General features: G+C 36.7%; 1 protein-coding gene and 1 pseudogene across 1 annotated transcript; both read left to right on the forward strand.

The window, feature by feature from the left end:
- Nucleotides 1-627: 627 nt before the first annotated feature.
- LOC145046489 (uncharacterized) lies at nt 628-6,790 on the forward strand. Its single transcript, XM_078994774.1, has 4 exons — nt 628-707; nt 3,315-5,816; nt 5,899-5,957; nt 6,060-6,790. Exons 1-4 carry the CDS (start codon nt 628-630, stop codon nt 6,788-6,790), a joined length of 3,372 nt encoding a protein of 1,123 aa, XP_078850900.1.
- A 16,129-nt stretch (nt 6,791-22,919) lies between these two features.
- Nucleotides 22,920-24,070, forward strand: LOC145047295 (2-hydroxyisoflavanone dehydratase pseudogene; annotated as a pseudogene).
- Nucleotides 24,071-24,875: the final 805 nt, after the last annotated feature.

Genomic DNA, 24,875 nt, shown 5'->3' on the forward strand with positions numbered 1-24,875 from the left:
TTATTTATTTATTATAAAGGGGATTTATAAGTCCGTAGTTCATTTGATAACTTTTGGAAATTAGTTTTGTTAAAGGAATTGTGTATGGGGTCGAATCTAGTAATATGTCATGCTAAAGGGACCAAAATGTCATTTTGATGGAAAATTGGATTCCATCTCTTTCAATCAGCTCTCAGCGACACAGATAAAAGGTGATGTCGTCTTCCTCGACTGAGAGCAACAAATCTCGATTTCTTGGAAAGCAAATTGATCCCAGCCATAGATAACTATCTCGTTGACTGTTAAAAGCTAACCACCCTCCTACTTTGTGTGAGAAACCGAGTGCAATCAGTGGGAGAATGTTAGAGGAAGGTGTTTTTCCGGAGATTCGGTATGCCGATAAGAAAGAGGAGGTGAAACATTACTCTATTTTTCCGGGGAACGCCTTGCGTGAAAGAAACCGAGGCAGGTGTGATGTTTAGCAAAAAAAACAAATAACATGAAAGGAAAAAAGAAAATTGTGTTGTCTCCGGTGAGTTCATAACCGGCCGGCATGTAGGAGCATGTGTTCTGGCAGAGCTCTAACAATCGAAAGCTGATGGAAAGAGAAAGGGAGATACAAACGAGAGATCGAGAAGCAAGAAGGAGATGCCGCCGAAGAAAGGGCTTCACCGAGGGAAGAGTGTCGTCTTGCGGTTGAATGCTGATGTGCATGCGTCGTACATGAGGTATACGCTGTTTTCATAGTTTCTCTATTTCACAGCACTACAAGAAATATATCCTTTAGCGGCGACACCTTTAGCAGCGACTATGGGCTTTACCGGCGACTATAGCTATAGTCGCCGGTAAAGCCCATAGTCGCCGCTAAAGGTGTCGCCGCTAAAGAGTTGTCACCCGAATCCGCACTTTCCCCCTACATTGCATCTCAACCGTTCGATGAGATATCCAATCCAACGGGTGGGGTGCCTTATCCGGTCTAACCTAATACCGGCGACACGCATGTCGCCGCTAAAACCCTAAAAAAGTCGCCGCTAATTGTATGCTAAAAGTGACGCGGTACCCTTCCCTCCAGTTTGTCGCCGCTATTAACAAATGTCGCCGGTATTGATCTCGCGTCGCCGCTAAAGGTGTCGCCGCTATTGATGATCCCAGATAAAAAAAAAAAACGCACGCAGATTACAGCCTTCTTCATTTCCCTTTCTCCCTTTCTGTTTGCTTTGAGCTCCTTCACCATTTTTCCGATTTCTTCTTCAATCTCCTTCTTTCTAGCAAATTTCTCCCCTCATTGTTCCAAGCAAGTGTCCCTAGGTGTGGTTAAAGGTTTGGGATCAATTTCTACCTCCATTTCTTGAAGAAAGGTAAGTTTTATTTTGATGATTTCATTTTTGTGTTGTATGAATGATAATAAATTGCTCATGTTCTTTATTTTTGGTGGTGTTGTTTTGGATTAGAAGCATTGTTCCAAGCAAGTGGTTAAAGCTTTGTGATCAATTTGTAGGTGCCTCCATTTGTTGAAGAAAGGTAAGGTTTTTTTTTTATGATTTCTTTTTTATTTTGTATGAATTTTGATTTGTAGCTTTATGTAGTGATTGAATGATAATAAATTGTTCATATTTTTGTTTTTGGTGGTATTGTTTTGGATTAGAAACAAGTTATTCAATTTTTTGTTTGTGGTTATTTAATTGCAATTAGTTGTATAGCTTCAAGTTGTATTTATATGTGAAATTATGTGATAATTGTCATATGTGAAAATTGGATTGTATATTTTGTATTTGTTTGAATATATGTGAATTTGGTATATATATTCCAATGTATGTGTGTTTGATGTATATGTGGTATATTAGTAGAAGTTATATGTATTTGTTATAAGTAGAATGTTATTGTGTGTATGTGAATGTATGTATGTTTGTTGTAAATGTGATATATGATTGTGAAACTTTTGTATTTGGTATAAATAGGATGTTATTATGTATATATGTGAAATTATGTGTATTTGGTTTAAATAGGATGTTATTTTGTGTGTATTTGTATTTGATGTATATGTGGTATATGTATGTAAAAGTATGTGAATTTCACCTTCTTATGTATTATGTAAAACTATGTGGTTTTGGTATAAGTAGGATGCTATAATTGAAATAAAAAAAAATACATTATTTTTATAATTTGAAAAAAAAAACACAAAAAAAAACTAAAAAATTGTTTAAAAACTTATATACAAAAAACTAGAAAGCTTCTAGTTTTTACCCAAGCTAACTCCAAATTAATTAACCAATAAGTTATATAGTTAACTTATAATTGGAAAAAAAAACACAAAAAAAATTATAAAAATCTTTAAAAACTTATATACATTTTAATCTCGACGGTAAAAAATACAACACAACAACATAATACGTATGTAAAACTATGTGGTTTTGGTATAAGTAGGATGCTATAATTGAAATAAAAAAAAAATTACATTATTTTTATAATTTGAAAAAAAAAACACAAAAAAAAACTATAAAATTGTTTAAAAACTTATATACAAAAACTAGAAAGCTTCTAGTTTTTACCCAAGCTAACTCCAAATTAATTAACCAATAAGTTATATAGTTAACTTATAATTGGAAAAAAAAACACAAAAAAATTATAAAAATCTTTAAAAACTTATATACATTTTAATCTCGACGGTAAAAAATACAACATAACAACATAATACGTATGTAAAAGTATGTGGTTTTCTTATAAGTAGGATGCTATAATTGAAAAAAAAATACATTATTTTTATAAATTGAAAAAAAAAACACAAAAAAAAACTATAAAATTGTTTAAAAACTTATATACAAAAACTAGAAAGCTTCTAGTTTTTACCCAAGCTAACTCCAAATTAATTAACCAATAAGTTATATAGTTAACTTATAATTGGAAAAAAAAACACAAAAAAAATTATAAAAATCTTTAAAAACTTATATACATTTTAATCTCGACGGTAAAAAATACAACATAACAACATAATACGTATGTAAAAGTATGTGGTTTTCTTATAAGTAGGATGCTATAATTGAAAAAAAAATACATTATTTTTATAAATTGAAAAAAAAAAACACAAAAAAAAACTATAAAATTGTTTAAAAACTTATATACAAAAACTAGAAAGCTTCTAGTTTTTACCCAAGCTAACTTACAAGTAATTTTAATTAAAAATAATTAAAAAAATGCATAAATAAAAATTTTTAATTTATTTTTTTCATTTCTTTATTACTTAATTTTTGTATTATTTTAGATGTAAAAAAATGTGGATTGAAAAAAAACAATGCTAATTCTGTATACTAAACTCTAAACCCAAAATTATGTTTCAGCAACATCATGTCTATTGATAAAAGCTGGACTACTAATCCATATCGAAACCATCCCGAGTTCCAAGCAGGACTCAAAGCTTTTATTGAGAAGTCGAAGTTGCACGTTGATAGTAATGGTAAAATCAGATGTGCGTGTGAAAAATGTGATAACCGTTACTTCAAGTACCCGACTGTAGTTGAACGCCATATATTTATAAATGGTTTCAGTAAGGCGTACAAAATTTGGATCTATCATGGTGAATCTTTTATTCCTCCCGTCGTTTTGCCAAGTAACGAAATGGCCGATTTAATCGACGATGTGATGTGGGAGTCGAGAGAAAATGATACCAACCTCGATGAAGGAACCTCGAATACAAGGGGTAGCGGTGTGGATGATGATTTTGCACAGTTGTTGGAGGAAATGGAAACTCAATTGTATACTGGTTGCATCTTTTCTTCCCTTGAGTTTCTAGCAAAGTTAATGCATATCAAGGTGAACAACAAATGGACTGATAGTTCATTTGATCAACTCCTTGAGCTCTTGCAATTAGCATTTCCCAAAGGCAACAAGGTTCCCCTTTCACATTATCTAGCCAAGAAGAAACTAAAGTCTATTGGCCTGGGGTATGAGTCGATACATGTGTGTAAAAACGATTGTTGTCTCTTTTGGAAAGAACATGATTCATTGCAAGTTTGTCCCGTTTGTAAAGAGAGCCGATGGATCGATAAAAACACCAAGGGTAAGAAAGTACCTCATAAGGTGTTACGGTACTTTCCTGTGACCCCTAGACTACGACGTTTATATTGTTCGAGGCACACTGCCAAAAATATGATTTGGCATAGTACCAGACGTTCAGAAGATGGTGTGATGATTCATCCTGTTGATGGGGAACATTGGCAAGATTTTGATAAAAAATACCCCGACTTCTCGAGTGAACCCCGTAACGTACGCCTAGGTCTTTCAGCTGACGGTTTCAATCCATTTGGAAACATGTGTAATCCACATAGCACATGGCCGGTCATACTCACCACATACAATCTGCCACCCTGGCTTTGTATGAAAGAGTCATCATTCATGTTGACTTTGTTGATTCCAGGACCGAAAGCTCCAGGTAAGGATATGGATGTTTTCCTTAGACCGTTGGTGGAAGAGCTTAAACATTTGTGGAACTCAGGCGTACGTATTAAAGATGCGGCGACAAACACATTCTTCACGATGAGAGCTATGTTGTTGTGGACAATAAACGATTGGCCAGCTCGTAGTAGTTTATCGGGTTGGAGTGGGCAAGGGTATAGAGCATGTGCTACTTGCAATGAAGACACTCCTTCGTACCGTGCAACAAACAAAGTCGTATACATCGGTCATCGTCGTTTCCTAGATGCTAATGATCCGTTAAGAAAGAGGTTGGACTTTAATGGGATGGAAGAGACAAGACCCGCTCCGAGACACTTTAATAATGATGACATACAAGAGCAACTAGGTCGTCTACTAACTCGTAAACCGGGTAAACATCCTGAGCATGGAGGCGGGGAGCCAAAGCGGCAAGATTATGAGTTGAACTGGTCGAAGCGAAGCATTTTCTTTGAACTAGAGTATTGGTCTTCTCTACAGTTGAAACACAACATAGATGTCATGCATGTCCAAAAAAATGTGGATGAGAGTTTGTTAGGTACTCTCCTAATGAACGATAAAAGCAAAGACACATCAAATGCACGAGAGGACTTGAGAATTCTAAACATTCGGAGAAATGAATGGTTGCAAAAAAATGGTGACAAGTTTCATAGACCCCAGGCAAGATACTCTTTCACGAAATCTAGTCGACAACTCTTTTGTCAATTTATAAAAGAGGTTAAGTTGCCGGATGGGTTTGGTTCTAACATTAGTAAGAAAGTGAACGATACCAATACTAACATTATTGGGTTGAAATCGCATGACCACCACATTCTTATTCAACGTTTGATACCGATTGGAGTAAGAGGGTTGTTAGACAAAGATACTTATACACCTATTGTAGACCTTTGTACGTTTTTCAAGCAACTTTGTTCCAGAACATTGAAGGTGGAGGATATGAGGAAAGCAAAAGTAGACATTATTGCAATCTTGTGCAAGTTAGAATTGATTTATCCTCCGGCGTTTTTTGACATTATGGTTCATTTACTTTTGCATTTACCTGATGAAGCAATTGCTGGAGGCCCGGTTTGTATGAGATGGATGTTTCCATTCGAGAGATATATGAAAAAACTAAAAAACTATGTCAGAAACAAGGCGAAGCCAGAAGGTTCTATAGCTGAGGGTTATGTTGCTGAAGAAGCTTTATCATTTTGTTCAATGTACCTTCGAGATGTAAAGAATCGTCCGGAAAGAAATGTAGATGTTGTCATTGAAAAAACAAAGTTTTGGATGTTTGAGTCTAAATGTCGACCGACCAGCACAACTCAAATCAAAACTCTTAATTTAACGGAAATGCATAACATGGAATGGTTTGTATTGAATAGCTGTGAAGAAGTCAGACAGTATATCAAGTAATTAATCTTATCTCTAACTTTCATTCTTAATTTTATATTTTATCTTTTTAAAATCTATATCTTTTGGTCATCAACATAGGAAATTCAAATCTGAGCATCCCCAAAGTGATGAAAAGAGAGAATTTTGTAATTGGTTTCGTGAAAAGGTAATATAAATTAATAAACAAATTTTTTTCATTGATCTAACGAATACATAATACATATTAATTTATAATTGTTAGGTTCATCAAATGAAAATAGAAAAATCTCCAGAATTCCACGAAGAGTTGTCGGTTCTTGCAATGGGCCCGCAAATGAATGCCTATTCTTACACCGCATGCATAGTCAATGGTGTTAGGTTTATGGTACTTAGTCGTGACACACAACGTACAACACAAAACTCTGGGGTTTTAGCGGTGGGTGAGAAAGGCGAGAAGTATTCTGGTCAGTTAGAAGAGATTATAGAGTTGAGGTATACACATGATTATTCAACTGTACTATTTCGTTGCAAGTGGTTTGATACTCGAATAGGAGTTATTTCTAGTGATAGTTTCACCAGTATCGACACACGACGCGAAGCATACAAAGATGATCAACTCATATATGCGTCACAAGCCAAACAAGTGTTCTACATCAGAGAGCCAAACAATAACCATCGGTGTGTTGTCGAGCATGTTAATCATCGAAGTATTTGGGATCTACCATCGAACGATGACCTTGTTCAAAATGTTGACAATGTCTCACACGAAAATGTAGACGATGTCGATGTACTTCAAAATATCTCTTCATCCGATGCTCCACTTTTTATCGATTTCAGCATGTACTTTCAAAACATTCCTAGAGTCATTGTTGATGTAGAAAGTGCATCTGAAGTTCCTCCGCCAACTGGTAGAGTCAATGATGTTTCTGATTGCGATACTGATTACGATGACACCGATTCTGACTATGATACCGAAGAAGACACTGAAGGATATGAGAAAGATTCTGATTAGAATAGTTCTTATGTAATATGTATTTGTAATATGTGTTTATAATATGAACTGTATTTGGATTTCTAGTTTAAATGGAAATGTTTATTCCTATCTAAATGTTTATTCCTATGTAATGTGTATCTATAATAAAAATTGTATTTGTATATCTTATAATTTTTCAGGAAATGATGAGAGTGTGGCTGTTGTTTATGTTTACCATGGCTGCTGTCATGGGTCGTGGACATGGGGGAGACGGAGCTGAGGACCCACCTTTCCCAGGTGGTAGAGGTCCTGGCCAGCACGAGCAGGACGGTAAGTCTTATCATGAATTTTTATTTACTATTTTTGTTCAATTATCATAAATTAAATGTCATTTCTAATAATTTTTAATTACATTTGTAGTTGAGGGACGTGCCCGAAGGAAAGCTCGAGGAAAAGCAAAAAATATAAAGCTTGAAAAAGCAATCTTGCAGAACCAGGGGAAACCAATAGCCATGCAATTTGATAGAGATATCACATTTAATCCCGTAGGAGAGGCGGGAGACATGTTTTCCCGAGAAGTTGGGAAAACAATGTGGCAGATGGTCCCTTTCGACAAATGGAGTTGGAAAAGAGTTTCCCCTGAAATAAAGGAAACTGTATTACAACATTTAGCGGTAATTATTTATTTAAATATATTTTATAGGTTTAACTATAATTGTTTCTTACTTGGTTAACTTTTTTTTTTTTAATTGTAGACAAAGTTTGATCTCAATCAAATGTACCAGGATGCACAAGCTACTTTATTGACAGAGAGTTTTCAAGCAGCCTTGTTAAGAGGTTTTCGAGAGCGTAAAGCCGACGCAAAAGAATATTTCAACATGGTCGGAGGGTATGAAGATATCCCGAGAGCATTGGCAAATCCTCCGGATGGTATGCTTGTTGATAACTGGGAGAAGACAGTTGAGTATTTTCAAACTGACGAACACAAAATTGCTTCAGAAAGGAACAAAAAAATCCGTGAAAAGCAAACAACTGTGAATCGTGGGGGTTCGAGCTCGTATAGCAGTACTTGCTATAAGAAGGTACCGTACGATACATGTAATTATTTATTTAAAATATAATCTAATTTTTAAACTTAAACAGAACCTTAAGAGAGTGGAAACATTTCGCAAAGCTCACACCGATAAGAATGGTGTATTTGTTACTGCTGAATCGGAACAACAATATGTAAGTATTTAATTATAATTTTATCATATATTTAAATGTTTATTTATACTTAATTGTTACTCACTTTTGGGAGTTACAGAATCGGTTAGTTGAAGAGCTGCTAGAACAAACTCAAGGTGAAAGTGAGTTTACGCCAACTCAAGAAAGAGCTACGTTCGAGAAAGTATTAGGAGAGCGACGTGGCCACATTAGAGGCATTGGCCGCAAACCTTCTGGTCTCCCGACGATTCCACAGCCTTCGCAACCATCACAACCATCACAGGTAAAATAGCAATCTACTTTAGCATCGTAAAATGCATGTTGATTTGGTAGTTTTGGTTTTGTGGTGGTTATTTACTAAAAAGTTTGGTAATTTAGTTTTTGTCCCAAGTGCAAAATATAGCAATGTACTTTGGTTTTCTATCTTACTTTAAAAATAACAATGTATTTTGATAGTTTATGTTATTAATTATGTAGTTGGAAAATATAGCAATGTACTTTGTTTATGTTTGACGATCTAACTTATAATTTTATATATATTGTTATTAATTATGTAGTTGGAAAATCTTCGTGCAATGCTCGCCGACCCGGCATGTAGGGATGAGCTTTATTCGTTTTTTCAATCCCAAAACAATCAAGGAAACGATGGGAACAGCGATGAGGGTATGTAAAGAATGGGTTTTATTTGCATATGTTGTTGTTTTGCTACTCGGATAGTATGACTTTTGATATTTAATTGTATATTGGATGTTTGTTTGACACTATTATGTTTGATATTTAATAGGATGTTTGTTTTGTAATTAGCGTCGACACTATTGGTTTTGATATTTAATCGAATATTGTTATTACCGGCGACACTTTTACCTGCGATATTATCACCGGCAACGAAAATCGTTATTTAAAAAAAAATTGAAAAACAAATTACCGGCGACACTTTTACCGGCGACAGTTATCATTACCGGCGACAACTTTTCCCGGCGACACTATTAGCGGCGACATATGTCATTACCGGCGACAATATTATTAGCGGCGACAATTGTCAGTAGCGGCGACATACTAATAGCGGCGACTATTATCTTTAGCGGCGACAAGTTGATCAATAGCGACGAGTCAGTACCGGCGACTCATTACCGGCGACGCGTCGCCGCTATTATCATTACCGGCGACATTTGGGACTTTTACCGGCGACTTTTGTCGCCGGTAATGGCTTTGAATTGGAACTAGAGTACAACCGCCTACCTCATTCTATGGTTGTTTGTGACCATGTTTTCATCTGATTTTGCATTGGTAGTAGTCTACACTGTTAAAGCAGTTGTGTGTTATAGAAAAGTATGCATTGTGTTGTGATTGGTTAATGTTAAGAGGAATATTGTTTGGTATCTTGCAAGTTGGTGGGGTTGATGGTTGATTACCTTTAGGTCATGTGGTGATGGTTGTGAGTCTTCAGGACAGTGATGGAATGACGGAAAGATCGGCATGGGACGTGAGCTTACCGTTCTCGTGGCTAGAGGGTGTCATGATGTATTGTGAACCAGTGAGTATATGTTGTGGGTTAGACCGGATAATTATGTTTTCGGGACTCTTAGGTCTTGATTCGTTAGTCTTGATGGCATATTTGGGTATTGGAATTCTATGGTTAGACCATTAGACGCTCAATGGCCAATTGGTTTTGATCATAATTTTGATAGAATGTTGTCTTGTTGGAAGTATTAGTTGTGCATTGAGAGTCATTGTTAAGTGTTTGTATTCGTGGATCCCTTTTTGTATTGTACAATTTTTTCTTCATTAAGAGTTTTGTTACATGTGTTGAGTTTTGGTTTTAGAGTCTCAGACCAAGGGGGTTTGTTGTATACCTCTTAGATGATTTATTAGGTGGCTTTATACCTAAGCTGATATGGGGGTTTGGATGCCACACAAGATTTTAGATTGACCATTGTCACGCTCGTAGGAGTGTTAGGATAAGGATGATTTGTCAAGAATTCAAGTGAGCATCAAAAGCCTTATTGGGAAAATTCATGAGTGTGAGTATCTCTAATTTTTGAGGATGGATTGACCATAGAAACTGGTTTCTTTGTGAGTGATCTTCGGTTTTGGAATTTTAACTTTGGAGGTTTAGCTGACAAGATCTTAGTTTTGAGAGTAACCACCAAAAGTTGGTCATGTTGCTAGTATCAAAACCTTTTGGTTTCTGAGTCGTGAAGTGAAGATTTTTGGGAATAGAATGTTGTGGTAACAGCTCTAGTGGATTTGTGTGTGGATCGGGAACCTATTGGGGGGATTACGTGGAAGGTATCTAGGTGTTTTCCAAGGTGGATTTCGAGAACAAAATCGAAATAAGTAGTGAAGAATTGTAACACCCATTTCTAGATTTCCGGTATGAATTCTTATAATAATAATAATAATAATAATAATAATAATAATAATAATAATAATAAATTTATTTATTTATTTATTATAAAGGGGATTTATAAGTCCGTAGTTCATTTGATAACTTTTGGAAATTAGTTTTGTTAAAGGAATTGTGTATGGGGTCGAATCTAGTAATATGTCATGCTAAAGGGACCAAAATGTCATTTTGATGGAAAATTGGATTCCATCTCTTTCAATCAGCTCTCAGCGACACAGATAAAAGGTGATGTCGTCTTCCTCGACTGAGAGCAACAAATCTCGATTTCTTGGAAAGCAAATTGATCCCAGCCATAGATAACTATCTCGTTGACTGTTAAAAGCTAACCACCCTCCTACTTTGTGTGAGAAACCGAGTGCAATCAGTGGGAGAATGTTAGAGGAAGGTGTTTTTCCGGAGATTCGGTATGCCGATAAGAAAGAGGAGGTGAAACATTACTCTATTTTTCCGGGGAACGCCTTGCGTGAAAGAAACCGAGGCAGGTGTGATGTTTAGCAAAAAAAACAAATAACATGAAAGGAAAAAAGAAAATTGTGTTGTCTCCGGTGAGTTCATAACCGGCCGGCATGTAGGAGCATGTGTTCTGGCAGAGCTCTAACAATCGAAAGCTGATGGAAAGAGAAAGGGAGATACAAACGAGAGATCGAGAAGCAAGAAGGAGATGCCGCCGAAGAAAGGGCTTCACCGAGGGAAGAGTGTCGTCTTGCGGTTGAATGCTGATGTGCATGCGTCGTACATGAGGTATACGCTGTTTTCATAGTTTCTCTATTTCACATGTAATGGAATTAGGTTTTTACTTGGGCCAATCTTATTTTCTTGGTGGGCTTAAACTAATGGACTTATGAATTGGAGTATTTGGTTGAAATCAATTATGAATCATTCTTCAAATCTTTTAGTAGCTAGCATCGCAAGCGCCGCGTCTCTGATTGTTCGCACCCAAGACTAGAAACTAAGGATTATGGATATGGAAGAGATGATTTTTGGCCAGATCCCTTCTAGGGTTAGAGTGCCAAAATTCATAGCCCTAAGGGTTTATTTATAGTGTAGTCAGCAAACCCCAGATAAGCCTAAAACCAATATAATAATGAAAAAATTGCAAAAATGGTCCCTACGGTATGCACTTTTTTTTGGGGTTTTAGTCCAAACCCCAACTTTTTTGGATTAGTGGTCCTTTTGAGCTAGTTTCGTTGCGGATTTGATCCCTTGGTAAACTGAAATGACTGTAATGCCCTTAGGATTTATTTTTTTATGTTTTTTTCTATTTAATTTAAATGAAAAAGAAAATAATTAATTAATTTTGGCCTCTCTCTCTCTCTCTCTCTCTCTCTAAAGTCGTCTTCCACCTCCACGTCTAAAATAAATTTGGCCTCTAACCAGAACTATGTTCCTCTCATCCATCCTCTCGACGGAAACCCCTACACATAAAAATCCGGCAACATTCAACGCCTCCCCACTCTGCCACCATCACCTTCATTTATCATACCAAAGATGGAGGAGGATCTACATCTGATTCAAATCTGATTCAACTACGTGATATCAAATCCACCGGCAATCTGTGCTTCTCCATCTACCTTACGCTTCCTCCGTTATTCCCTCAAACTCTAGTGGCGACTATAGACCAACAAGCAAGTTTCCGACATTGACAACTTTAGACCCAGATCTGTGAAAATCGAAACATCCATTTTTTTTCTTTTCCGTTTTCAGTTCTAAAAGGGATGGTGAGGGGCTCATCGGAAAAGCGACAATGGCGACTATGGGGGGTTCACCAGAAAAGTGGCGAGAGGAAACTTCTCTTTACTCACCTCTCTCTTTGGAAACCGACCTCGATTTCTCCCTACACTATCATCCTCCCATTTTCTTACAATCTGCGTGTTTATCACCTTTCTTGAGCAGTGACGGTGGTGGCTTAAGGGAGGAGATGGTGGCTTTGGTGATCTCATCTCTCTCAGCATTCCCCTCTCGTGTACCTAACTATCTAATATCCTATTTTATTTGATTTGATAAATGGTTCTCTCCCTCACACTCTGAATTGGGAAAGAACAAGCAATGATAAAAAAAAAATCACTGGTATGATTTTCCACCATCACACTCCAAATTAATCACCATTGTTGTTGGGTTAATGTTTTTGAAATCAATCACCATTGTTGTTGGGTTAATGTGTTCCCTCACTCTTTGTGTTTATATATGTGAAGATGATTTTTATAAACATTGGGAAATTAATTAACACAAGAATTTTGAAGAGCAGATGTGTGTTTATATGTGAAGTTTGATGTATAAGTGTGTGTTTATATGATTTTAGTTGCAGGTCGTGGGGAGAGAGAGAGAGAGAGAGGGGGGGGTGGGCCTTCTTTTATTTTTTAATTATTAAAATAAATAAATAAATCTTATATTCTAAAAAAACTGAAAGAAAAATGGAAATTAAATATTCCAAGAGTATTAATGTTATTTCAGTTTACTGAGGGACCAAACCCGCATCGAAACTAGCTCAAAAGGACCACTAATCCAAAAAAGTCAGGGTTTGGATTAAAACCCAAAAAAAATGTATACCACAGGGACCATTTTTGTAGTTTTGTCTATAATAATATTATCTTGAACCGGGTAATTATTCAACTTCCTAATTATCCACAAAGGATAATTCTAGAAACCTAAGGCTTCATAAAACCGCTCATAGCCTCCTGGAGGGTTTTAAAATGTCTTTTGCTCAACTATCAAACAATTACATTTCAGTCCCTGCACTTTCAATTAGTTCTTTTAATGACTAGATTAATTCTAATTAATTTCTGATTAAATATTAATTAAATAATATGATATCTAATTAATATATTATTTTCATAACATATTAATAAATCAATTATTTCAGTTTATTACTAAAATAATAAATTAACCTCTCCCTCCAAAATAACCATGTCCAATTGCTAGGTTTGAGGGCAACCCAAAAGGATTGTGCTACCATCAATTCAAGTATATACCAATTATAGTTAATGTTTTAGACACCTAATCCAACAATATGAATTAACAATGTAACATCTCGATTTCCAAGAATGAGATTTTAGGCATTTCATGCAACTAAAGAAGTATACTCGACGAGTTGGAGGCCCCAACTCGTCGTGTAAAGTTTTAGTCAGCCCGCGTGATTTATGAGGTCTACTCGACGAGTCTGAGGACCCCAACCCGGCGAGTAGGAGCTGGAAGATGAAACTTTAATTTCCAGGGTTTTTGCACCCTATTTAAAGGGTCATTAGCCTCCATCTGCCTCCCTTACCGCCCCCTTGAGCTCAGAAAACCCTAATAGCGCCTACTCTCCATTTGTGTGTGTTAAGAAGCTTGGGTGGTGGATTTTATGCAGAGAGATTAAAGTCTAAGGTGCTTGGAGCAAAGAGAAGCTTGTGGATCTGGTTTCTACTTCATCTTAGCATCATCTGGAAGGTAACAAGTCGTTACCTTGGCTTCTCTCTAGTTAGATCTCTTCATGCAAGGGTTTAGGGCTATTTCTATTGTGATGTGGAATTATTTATAGTTTTGGGCATGATCTGAAGTTGTAACTTCAGATCTGAACTCCTCAAGCCCCTTATAGTCATAAAGTTCCAGTGTTTAGCAAGTAATGGTCTTCTCCTTATATAGAACTTCTTGTTTAGATTGGTCTTGGCCTTTAAGACTTTGCATGCACGTAAAGTTTGCAACTGTACGTGATAACTATGCTTTAGGAAGCTAGATCTACAATTTGGAGCTTTGGGGTAGCTTAAAAACGTTTGAATGAGAAATGGACTGAAGGGACTCGACGAGTTGCATGGTCAACTCAACGAGTCAGAAGAAGATTGGCCTTTTTGGTTTCTACATGGACTCGGCGAGTCAGTGAGACGACTCGACGAGTCAGTTAGGGTTTTCCCGACATTTAGACATGCATGGACTCAACGAGTTGTATGGAAACTCAGCGAGTCAACTAGGATTTATACGATTTCTCGAGTTCTGGAACTCGAGGAGTCAGTGAGCTGCACTCGACGAGTTGGTCAACATGGACTGTTGACCTTGACCTTTGACTTTAACTATGACCAAGGCTTGACCAGTTTGACTTCTGGGGGTATTTTAGTAATTTGGGAATTTATGGAAGTGGAACATTGGTGGATGTATATGTTTGAGTTGGAGTTGTATTTAGAGGAGTTTGAGATTATCTATAGAGCTACTTGTGAGGTGAAGTATCCTCAGTATACTAACAGGGTCGAAGGCACCAATGTCCTCCCTTTTCAGATTTGTATCCGAGTTTATTGCATGATATGCTTATTGATTTGCATTATGGTAGTTAGGATGGTGATATTCTTAGTGAATTGGTAGGTCAGTATCCTGGTATATAGGATAATGTTATGTTAGTCACCGGTCAGGTCTGTATCCTGGTCGGTCATTATAACGATTATGGCTCTTGGGAAGGTAATATCTAGCCCCTTTTGGGTGCGGGTGATGTATTAGAAGTGATCCGAGTGTTCGGTTCGTGTTTTGGAGCCTAGGGGTATTTCGGTAAAGTGGCAGTTTAGGCTTTTGTGGAAAATGGATTTTTGTTCCGAAGGTCTTAAGAAAGGTTTGAGTTGTTAGAAGTGTAGGGCTTCTCTTCACCTTTCCCGTGGATATAAGGATCGTCGGAATCGGGCTTATAAAGAAAAAGTTATGGCCTTCGAAAGTTTCATGGTTTTCAGGTTTAGCCGAGTACATGGGGCGTACTAGCAAAGAAGGTAGTACGTTGGGCCAACTATGAGATCCCCATTTTCTCGGCCAGAAAAGATCGATTTTTGTTTATGCTTTATAAAAATCAGAGTACTTCTTTTCATAAAAATATTGCGGAATTTGTTCCCAGAAAAATACGATAAATACGTTATCAAAACATTTTCGAAGAAACGTATTTTATTTATGTTAAAACGTTTAGGATGTCATCGTCAATACATAAACATAAGCATAAACGGAACTTACATTTATTTACACTAGTGATCTACATATTTTTAAATCTGTCAGTGTATTGTGACTTCATATCAGTACATGTGATATAAATAAACTGAGTGGGTCAAGTTGGGAAACCTGGTGGTACATAGGGTTTTCAACCCACAATAGTATAATTATTATGTTTAAACAATCAAACAATCAACCCAATTACCCATCCCCATTATCTTCTTTTAGTCTTCCCTAAAGATATTATCTCAAGGGTCATCTCCTATATCATATTTACTTCTCATCTCCTTACATCGTATTTCCTTATATGATTCTTCCTACGAACTTTACTTAAGGATCATCGCCTACATTGCATAGACAATACTAATTCGGGGATTACTCCCTTAATATGTGTCTAGCAAGGGTTAGGGTATCATCGCATGATTACGCAGCCACAACATCGCCTTGACTTGTAAATCATGATAAGGGTTAGTCTATCATCTCATGAATACGTAGCCACAACATCGCCTGGACTCGTAATTCATAATAAGGGTTAGACTATCATCGCATGAATACGTAGTTACAACATCGCCTGAACTCGTAATTCATCACCTACAGGTTATGAGCCTGATGGTGTTTCCACGGGGTTGTCTATAATAGTCTGTGGTCGCCATCTATACTCTGGTAGATAACTACATCTCCAAATTGTCGGACAAGGTTGTAGTATCCTACATCACCGATTCATAATCACCTATCTATCATCACCTAATTATCATCACCTTCCTATCATCACCTATCTCTCATTATTTTATTTCATCACTCACCAACTATTTCATCTACCCATGTTTTATCCCAACATATTTGTAGATATAAAATAAATATACAGTTTAAATCATTTAAAACATGTATAAATCATTCATCCAACATAGAAACCAAGTATTCAGATCATATGCACACATAGCATTTAATTTATGAAAAATACTTCATATCTATATGTAAGATGAAAGTAACTATGCACTCACTTGATTAGGTGGTGAGTCGGCACTCGGACAGCACTTCGTTGCTCTTAAAACAATATCCTTGACAAAACCTAGTATCTGTAACATCCCCAAAAGCTCGACCAGAAAAGACCGATTTTCATTTATGCTTTTAAAATAAATTCAGAGTAAATCCTTTTGATTTGAAAGAGTTGCGGAATTTGTTCCCAAAAACAAAAAATGATAAAACAATGTTTACCAAAGCATTTCATAAAAGAAATGTATTTTTCATTATATAATCAAAACTCGGGGTGTCATGTTCCGATATAGACCAATAAGCATAAACGATAATATTACAAGTCATTCAACAAATGTATACATATACAGACTTGTAAACAAAACAACTTGATGGTTCATCCATCTTACGCCCTTGCGCCACTTCCTGTAATACAAATAAAACTGAGTGGGTCAGGCTTAGGAGCCTGGTGAGCATATAGGGTTTTCAACCCACAATAAATAATTAAATTAATTATTATCAACCAACAATAACCCAGTTACTCATTCCCGTTATTCTCACTTTATGTCCCTAAAATAATTAACACAAGGGACCTAATCTAAGAATATTTTCATCGGGGTGACAACACGTGCTGCGGGGTTTCCTCAGCAATATAAGTCAAATAAGGCAACCATGAGGGGGATGGAATACAGCGAATGAACACCCAAGTTCATTAACACCTACAGGTTATGAGCCTGCTAGCATTCCACTAGACTGTCTAGAAAAGTCTGTGGTCGTCATCTAAATTCCGCTAGATGACTTGATCAAACAACAACAAGGCCTCTCATCTGTTTATTACACACCAACTATCTACCCATGTTCTACCCAACATATTAGTAGATAAAAACATACATTTTATACATATTTTCAAAACCTGTATAGGATGCTTGATCAAAACATTTTCCATATAACAGATGAGGCACACGCACATAACACGTATTTCATATAGAAATAATCATATCTGTAAGATAGAAGAAAGTGAATATACATTCACACACATAACAACAAAATATACACATAACACGTATCTCGTATAAAATACTTCATAGTTATACGGTAGGAGAAAGTAACAACGCCTTCGCACGTATAAACGACGATAAACTTAATACACTCAAACCATACTTGTATTATTATTGCGTTTATGAAAGGTAGTATACACTCATTTGATCAGAAGATGATCGGACAGCACTACGACTTGCAGAAGTAGTAATCCACAACAGATCTAGAAGATCTCCACAAAAATCGAACTTCTCGCGGGCAGAGCTTCGGCTCGGAAACCGCACTTCTCGGGATCTTCGGGATCTCGGGACTCGCTTCGGGACTCGGGAATATTACCGGGGCTTCGGGATGGCTTCGGGGGTAAAAACGCAGAGCTTCGGCACAAAAACGAGAGGAAATTAGCAATTAAACCCGAACCCCTCGCATCCTATTTATAGGAGGCTGGAAGCCTCTTGTACGCGGGGCGTACTGGTCCGAGAAACGTCATCGCTTACGTATCCGAAGCCACTTGCTGCGATGTCGACACTTTCGGAGTACGCGGGGCGTACTCACTTACGCGGCGCATAAGTCGGATCAGACCTGTGACTCGCCTTCGGATAATGCTTCCGAATTTTGATTTAAAAATAAATACCATTTAATTAATAAACTTCGGAAATTCATATCTTCTTCATACGAACTCCGTTTTCGACGTTCTTTATATCCACGGAAAGGTGAGACTACACTCTACAACTTTTGTTTAGACTCCGTCGGCTAATTTTGACTTTATTTTTATTATTTATTTTTAATAGGCCGGGACAGAAAATTTCGTTATAAATTCATAACTTCTTCGTTTGACGTCCGTTCTCGCCTAACTTTTTATCGCTTTGATACTAACAACGAGATCTTCGATTCTCGTTTAGATCACTAAGGCTAAATATCGCTTTAACGTAAATCTCACTTTTTACGTTACCCAGCGTTGCTGATTCTGTCGCGAAACTTCGACAGGTCATAACTTTTTCGTTATAACTCGGATTTCAGCATTCTTTATACCATCGGAAACCTTGTTTCAACTACTACAACATTATCTAAAGATATCAAGTTTATTTTACACTTAAATTTTGACGCTTGTTTTTATTCTTAATTAATTCAAACCACATAATTAAGAAATTAAGCACAAAACACATAATACTCAAATAATACAATCTTATTATTTCAAAACGGGTTACAAAGGTTAACCTAGACCATTACATTGCTAAAAATGGCAAGCCTGGAAACACAGGCGTTACAGTATCAATATGACTAGGGTTTAGTCTGACGTTAACCGTGACTAATTAATAGTCTAGTTATTATTATTATTATATAAGCGTTAAATAACACTCAATATAACTCATAATAATAGCCCAAACAATTATTTTAAGGTCCTAATAATGTTACTATAATTAATTAGAAGCTATATTAAAACTAGCGTAGGCGTAGCTCTCTTACAGCGGGTTTTTCGCAAAACCGGGCTTCGCTGGAGCAGCGTTTCCCGAGCCGAAAGGCGTCGGGCGCTCCGGGGCTTCCACCTCGTGCTAGGGAGTTACCCTAGGCTTTGGGGGGTTAGGGAGGCTTAGAGAGAGAGTTAGAGAGAGAAAGAAGAGGGTTGAGGGGTGAGGAAATGAGGGAACCCATCACCTATATTTATAGGGTGAAATCCTGACGGACTCACCGAGTTAGTGCCACGTGTCATCACCTGATCGCTTTCCTTGGGGAGAAAGCCTTGGCCCATATTCAGCTACGTCACCTTTTTTGCAGCAGTACCCTGCTGACTTCTAAACCCCGTAACTTTCGCATACGAGCTCTGTTTTTGAAATTATTTATATCCACGCGTAGGTAAAATCAAGATCTACAACTTTCATTTAGACTCCGTCGGCTAATTCTCGACCGATATCAAATTTAACAGTAGGAGGCGTTTAGACTGTTAAATGACCGCGAAGAATTCGTAACTTCTTCATGCGGACTCCGTTTTTGTCCATGTTTTTACCATTGAGTTCCTATTAATGAGATATTCAACTCTCATTTAGGTCGCGTAAGCCAAAACCGCTCGAACTAAAATTCGAGTTTCGGGTTGTACATTGCTAAGCCGAATCTTAGAAAAATCATAACTTCTTCATACGAAGTCAGATTTAGGCGTTCTTTTTATGGATTTTCTCGGTTTAATATATTCTATGAATTTTGTTTAGATCACTAAGGCTAAAAATTCCTCCATCGTAAATTCACTATTTACGCTTCCCGGTGTCGTGTCGGTTTTGTCGCGAAACTTCGACGGGCCATAACTTCTTCGTTATAACTCGGATTTTGGCGTTCTTTATATGTACAGAAACCTTGTGACATATTCTAAAAATTGGTTAAGATTATTTATTCTAAATAATATTTTGTCGAAAAGTCGTTTTCGACCCCTATTGCCTCTAAATTGACTAACCCGGATCTGCGGGCGTTACAGTTTGGGCCTTAGTTTTGGATCATATATGGGTAGGGGTAAAATGGTCATTTTACACTATGCATGGATTAAGGATTATGTTATGGGATCCAATTGCTAATTGGGTATATTGATTGGTAGTGGCAGCTCGGGAGGATGGCGGGGCAGCAACTAAGGAATTCTTCAGGAAGCTTCTACATTCGATGTGTGTCTTCTCACCATACCAATGGGTATAAGGCACCAAGTCCGGCCCATTTTATGTTATGTGGTATGATAGTTAGCTTTATGCTAGGTGGGATGCTAGTAATTATATGATGTATGGTATGCTAGTTGTGTTGTGATACTTGCATGAAAGACAATGTGGGGTAGCCCATGGTATTGGATGTAAGACCATATGGGGTAGCCCATGGCATTCCTAGGTAAAGACCATGTGGGGTAGCCCATGGAACAATGGTGTAAGACCTTGGGGGAACCCACGACATCCCTACAGGTTTATTTGTGTTATGTGTAGATATTTCTGTGATATATGATATGTTTATGTGATGTCTGTTATGCTAGTTGTCTTTGTGATACCTGCATGGAAGACCCCAGGGGGAGCCCGTGGCAATTGGATATAAGACCATGTGGGGTAGACCGTGTCATTCCTAGGTTAAGACCATGTGGGGTAGCCCATGGCATCCTTACAGGTTTTTGTAGGCATGGCTTATGTGTTATATGTAGCTTTTATAGCTAGCAGGAAATGTGATACAGTTAGCTTTTATAGCAACAAATATATGTGATACGTGGTTTGTGTGTATGGTATGCTCTGGGAAACTCACTAAGCTTCATGCTTACAGATTTTGTTTATGATTTTAGGTATCATCGTTTTGGAAAGGAAGGGCTCGGATTGATCGCAATCCACACACCTATGATTTCCACAATGAATGATTTTGGGATGAACTCTGATGAATGTTTTACTTAATGATGATTTGAATTTTTTAGAATACATGACATCAATGTTTTAGCTATATTTAAAATGAAATTCTTACCTCTGATTTTTGGGTTGTTACATGGGACCCGGAGGCGGGAATGCAAAGGCATTGTTGTGACAACCCGATATTTTCGAATCGGTGTAATGACCTAAAAAGTCTAGAATTGTAACATCTTTTAATGTAATGAAATTTGCATCAAAATTTGAATGTTCAAAAGTCTCTATTGGGTTACATAAAATGATTAACATCGTATCAAGGGTTTCAGAAATATAAAGAACACTAAAAACCAAGTTATAACAAAGACGTTATGACCAATCTAAGAGTCACAGTAAAAACGGCAATACTAATGAACGTAAAACGCGAAGTTTCAATACAATTATATTTAGCCTTAGGTATCTAAATTAAAGCTGTAGATATCATTAGATCGTATGCGTATATAAAAGAACGTCCAAATCTGACTTCGTATGAGAAAGTTATGATTTTTCCAAGTTCCAAATATAGCAGCAGACAACTAAAATACTCAAAATAGGGATCGAGAGATTTTTAGCCAATACAACCTAAATGAGAATCGAAGATCTCAACAATAGTAGCACAACGGTATAAAGTCTGACGAGAACGGACATCACATGAAGAAGTTATGGATTTTTAACGAACTTTTCGTGTCCCGGCCCGTTAAAAATAAATAAAAATAAATAAAGTCAAAATTTGCCAACTGAGTCTAAACGAGAGTTGTAGAGCATAATCTCACCTACGCGTGGATATAAAGAACGTTAAAAAGGAAGCTCGTACGCGGAAGTTACGAATTTTAAAAGTTTTTGGCACAAAATCTGAGGCTGTCAGGCCCACCACGACATGGTGAAGAAGCCACGACGTGGTATTGTGATTGATGGGTGCCAGGTGTGTCAGCAAACGTCTCGTCAACGGAAGAGGATAGAATCCCTCACCACGACGTGGTGACATGTACCACGACGTGGCGCCCAAATTAGGGCTATAAATAGCAGTCGAAGGTGTTGGGCTCCATTGCTCACTTCTTCTCTCTCTTGTGCCGAAGCTCTGCGTTTAAACCCCTCGAAGCCATCCCGAAGCCTTGGTCTTCATATCTAAGTTCCGAAGGAAGGTTTTTCACTTCCGAGAATCTCGAGAAATTCAACTTTCCCTAGTCGAAGTTCTGCTTAGTTTTTCATTTTACCTTTTTCTGTCTATCAAGTGAGTTCATACCCCTACAACTACGTTTTCATCAAATGCTTATAAATGCTTTTTATACACTTTCAAATTGGTGGGGGGGGGGGGGGGGATACAAGTAAACACACGGTTACTCTCGTGCGGAAAACATTAAGCTTTTACCACAGTTATCTTTATATAACAAATCATATGTGATTCATAACTATCACATGAAAACGCTCACATGCAACACCTATTCAATAACATTTTGTCTTTTAAGAGTAAAAGCATGTTGCTATACTAATATCAAACACTTTATTTATATATTGGTGTATAATGTTCAATAATGTTATTACAAATATTATACTTACATACCAAGCTGATACTGCACTAGGGTTTATCATACAAACGAATCATACATTTGAGAAATACTATAATAGGTATAGTTTACTAGATATTCAAGAGATTTTACATACTATGAGTACTATATCAGGGAAATACTTTCATATACAAGAACAAATGAACTTTTCATACGTAAATCTATTTGATACTAAGTTTTATGAGACATTCAACTTCACGTACTTTCGAGTATGCAATTAAAGTCCTATATTATATACCATAATCTCTTGTAGGGAGAACGTGATACTTGTGTATAGATGTATACGGGATTGACAATCCCACACCTAAACTGATAGCTACAGTTAGACCGGTAGTTCTGGGGTGACAAACATCATAACATTCCAACGCCTGAAAAACGTTGTTATATGCAGTGTGGGTCAATAATATGATTATAAAACTCACATGGAGTATTAAAAGCACGTTGATTTACAAGGTTATCTAATGTCTTAACAATGTTTTTACATACATAAATCTTATATATATATATATATATATATATATATATATATATATATATATATATATATATATATATATATATAATTTCATGTATTTTTAAATATTATAATTTTATATAATTAAAAATATATATTTTAGGTAATAAGTCCATGTACAAACTAGTTTTTTAATATAAAAAAATCTGATTGGACCTGGGTTGCTCTCATAAACACTCCATTTACTACCACTACATCTTTCACTACAAACACAAACTCCACCTGCAATGGATTCCATCGATAATGAGGTAACTCACGACTTCAACCCTTTCTTCCGTGTTTACAAAAGTGGCCGCATCGAAAGAATTACAGGAACCCCGATCATCCCTCCATCGCACGATCCCATAACCAATGTTCTCTCTAAAGACGTCGACATTTCACTAGATCCCAAGATCTCCGCCCGTCTCTACCTACCAACCACCACTGCCACAGCCGCCGCTAAACTCCCACTCCTCATCTACATCCACGGCGGCGCTTTCACAATCGAATCCGCCTTCTCCACTCTCAACCACGCCTACTTAAACTCCGTAACAGCCACCTCTGGCGTAATCGCCGTCTCCGTCGAGTACAGACTCGCACCGGAGCACCCAATCCCGGCCTGCTACGAAGATTGCTGGGAAGTTCTGAAATGGGTCGATCAAGCACCCGATCCATGGATAAAAGACCACGCCGATCTGAACCGGGTTTTTTTAATGGGAGATAGCGCTGGGGCTAACATCGCACATAACATAGCGGTCCGAGCCGGCGTAGATGGAACCGGGCCCGGTTTGAAGATTGTGGGCATGGCGTTAATTCACCCGTATTTCGAGTTCAGTCAACCGGGTAAACTATGGATGTATATTTGTCCCGATTCAAGTGGGGTTAGTGACCCGAGGATAAATCCGGCTGCGGAACCGGGTTTGGTGGAGAAGATCGCGTGTGGGAAGGTGCAGGTGTGTGTAGCTGGGAAAGATAGGCTTAAAGGGTGTGGATTGAGTTACTACGAGACACTGAAGAAGAGTAGTTGGAATGGAGACGTGGAAATTATGGAGACTGAAGGAAGAGATCATGTGTTCCATCTGTTTGATCCTAATTGTGAGGACGCACGCATACTCAAAACTTTGTTGGCTTCTTTTTTTCAATCGAATGGCAAGTAATTATTTAGGTATTATATCATATCAACATAATAAAGACAACGGTAAAAATAAAAAGAGCGTGCTTGTAACGTATTGTCGTAATAATATTAATAATAATTGTATTTGACAGAATTTGGATAATTTTTCTTTTCTGTAAATATAAAAGGTCTTGTTATATGTTTCCAACTATTATCGAGATAAGATGTTAGATCAATAAAAACTATTATGGGAAATTTTGAGATTTCTAAATACCCACATTTTATACTCGAATGGACCAAAATCATTTTAAGAATTGAGACCTAAATATTATGGATTTTAGACAAATATTAGTTTTCTTTATTTTATATATATATATATATATATATATATATATATATATATATATATATATATATATATATATATATATATTAATCGTTTACCCACACCAAGCGACGAGTGTGAATAGTTTTTTTAGAAATGAGTTTCTAGAACCGATTAGTACTTACGCATATAATTTACTGCACCAAATAAGCAGTGTGTGTTAAAAACTCTATTCAAAGCAACCTTAAAACTCTCATACTCAACCTTGGATATATGTTCAATGTTCACTAACAATAATTAAATATACTACTCAAATTCATTCAATTCAGACACATCCACAATATTACAATGTTGTATTTGTTTACTCTAAATAGCAACCATATTATAATAAACGAAAAAATAATAGTTTTTATATAATACTTGGATATGATACATAGACACCAAATTATAGATTTGTTTGTCCTCTAATAAAAGTTGCCAAAGTTGTAAGATCAATAGATTTAGAAATTAGAACCAGAAAACGTTAGTGTAAAGAAACAAAAATTAGTAACCAAATTCCATTTTACCTTTCATTTTCAAGTCTTATAATAGCAGATATTTCAACAAACATCCAACTTCCAACTCGCCCATGATTTGTTTTCTATAGAGATATCAAGAAGCAACATTGAATTACAGAATATGAAACAATA

This window comes from Lactuca saligna, chromosome 5 (assembly GCF_052625555.1).
Source record: "Lactuca saligna cultivar CGN05327 chromosome 5, ASM5262555v1, whole genome shotgun sequence".
NCBI lineage: Eukaryota > Viridiplantae > Streptophyta > Magnoliopsida > Asterales > Asteraceae > Lactuca > Lactuca saligna.

Coding starts and splice junctions, on each gene's coding strand:
- LOC145046489 (XM_078994774.1), top strand. CDS start 628: ATGCCGCCGAAGAAAGGGCTTCACCGAGGGAAGAGTGTCGTCTTGCGG. Junction 708..3,314: donor GTGCATGCGTCGTACATGAG/GTATACGCTGTT, acceptor ATTATGTTTCAG/CAACATCATGTCTATTGATA. Junction 5,817..5,898: donor GAAGTCAGACAGTATATCAA/GTAATTAATCTT, acceptor TCATCAACATAG/GAAATTCAAATCTGAGCATC.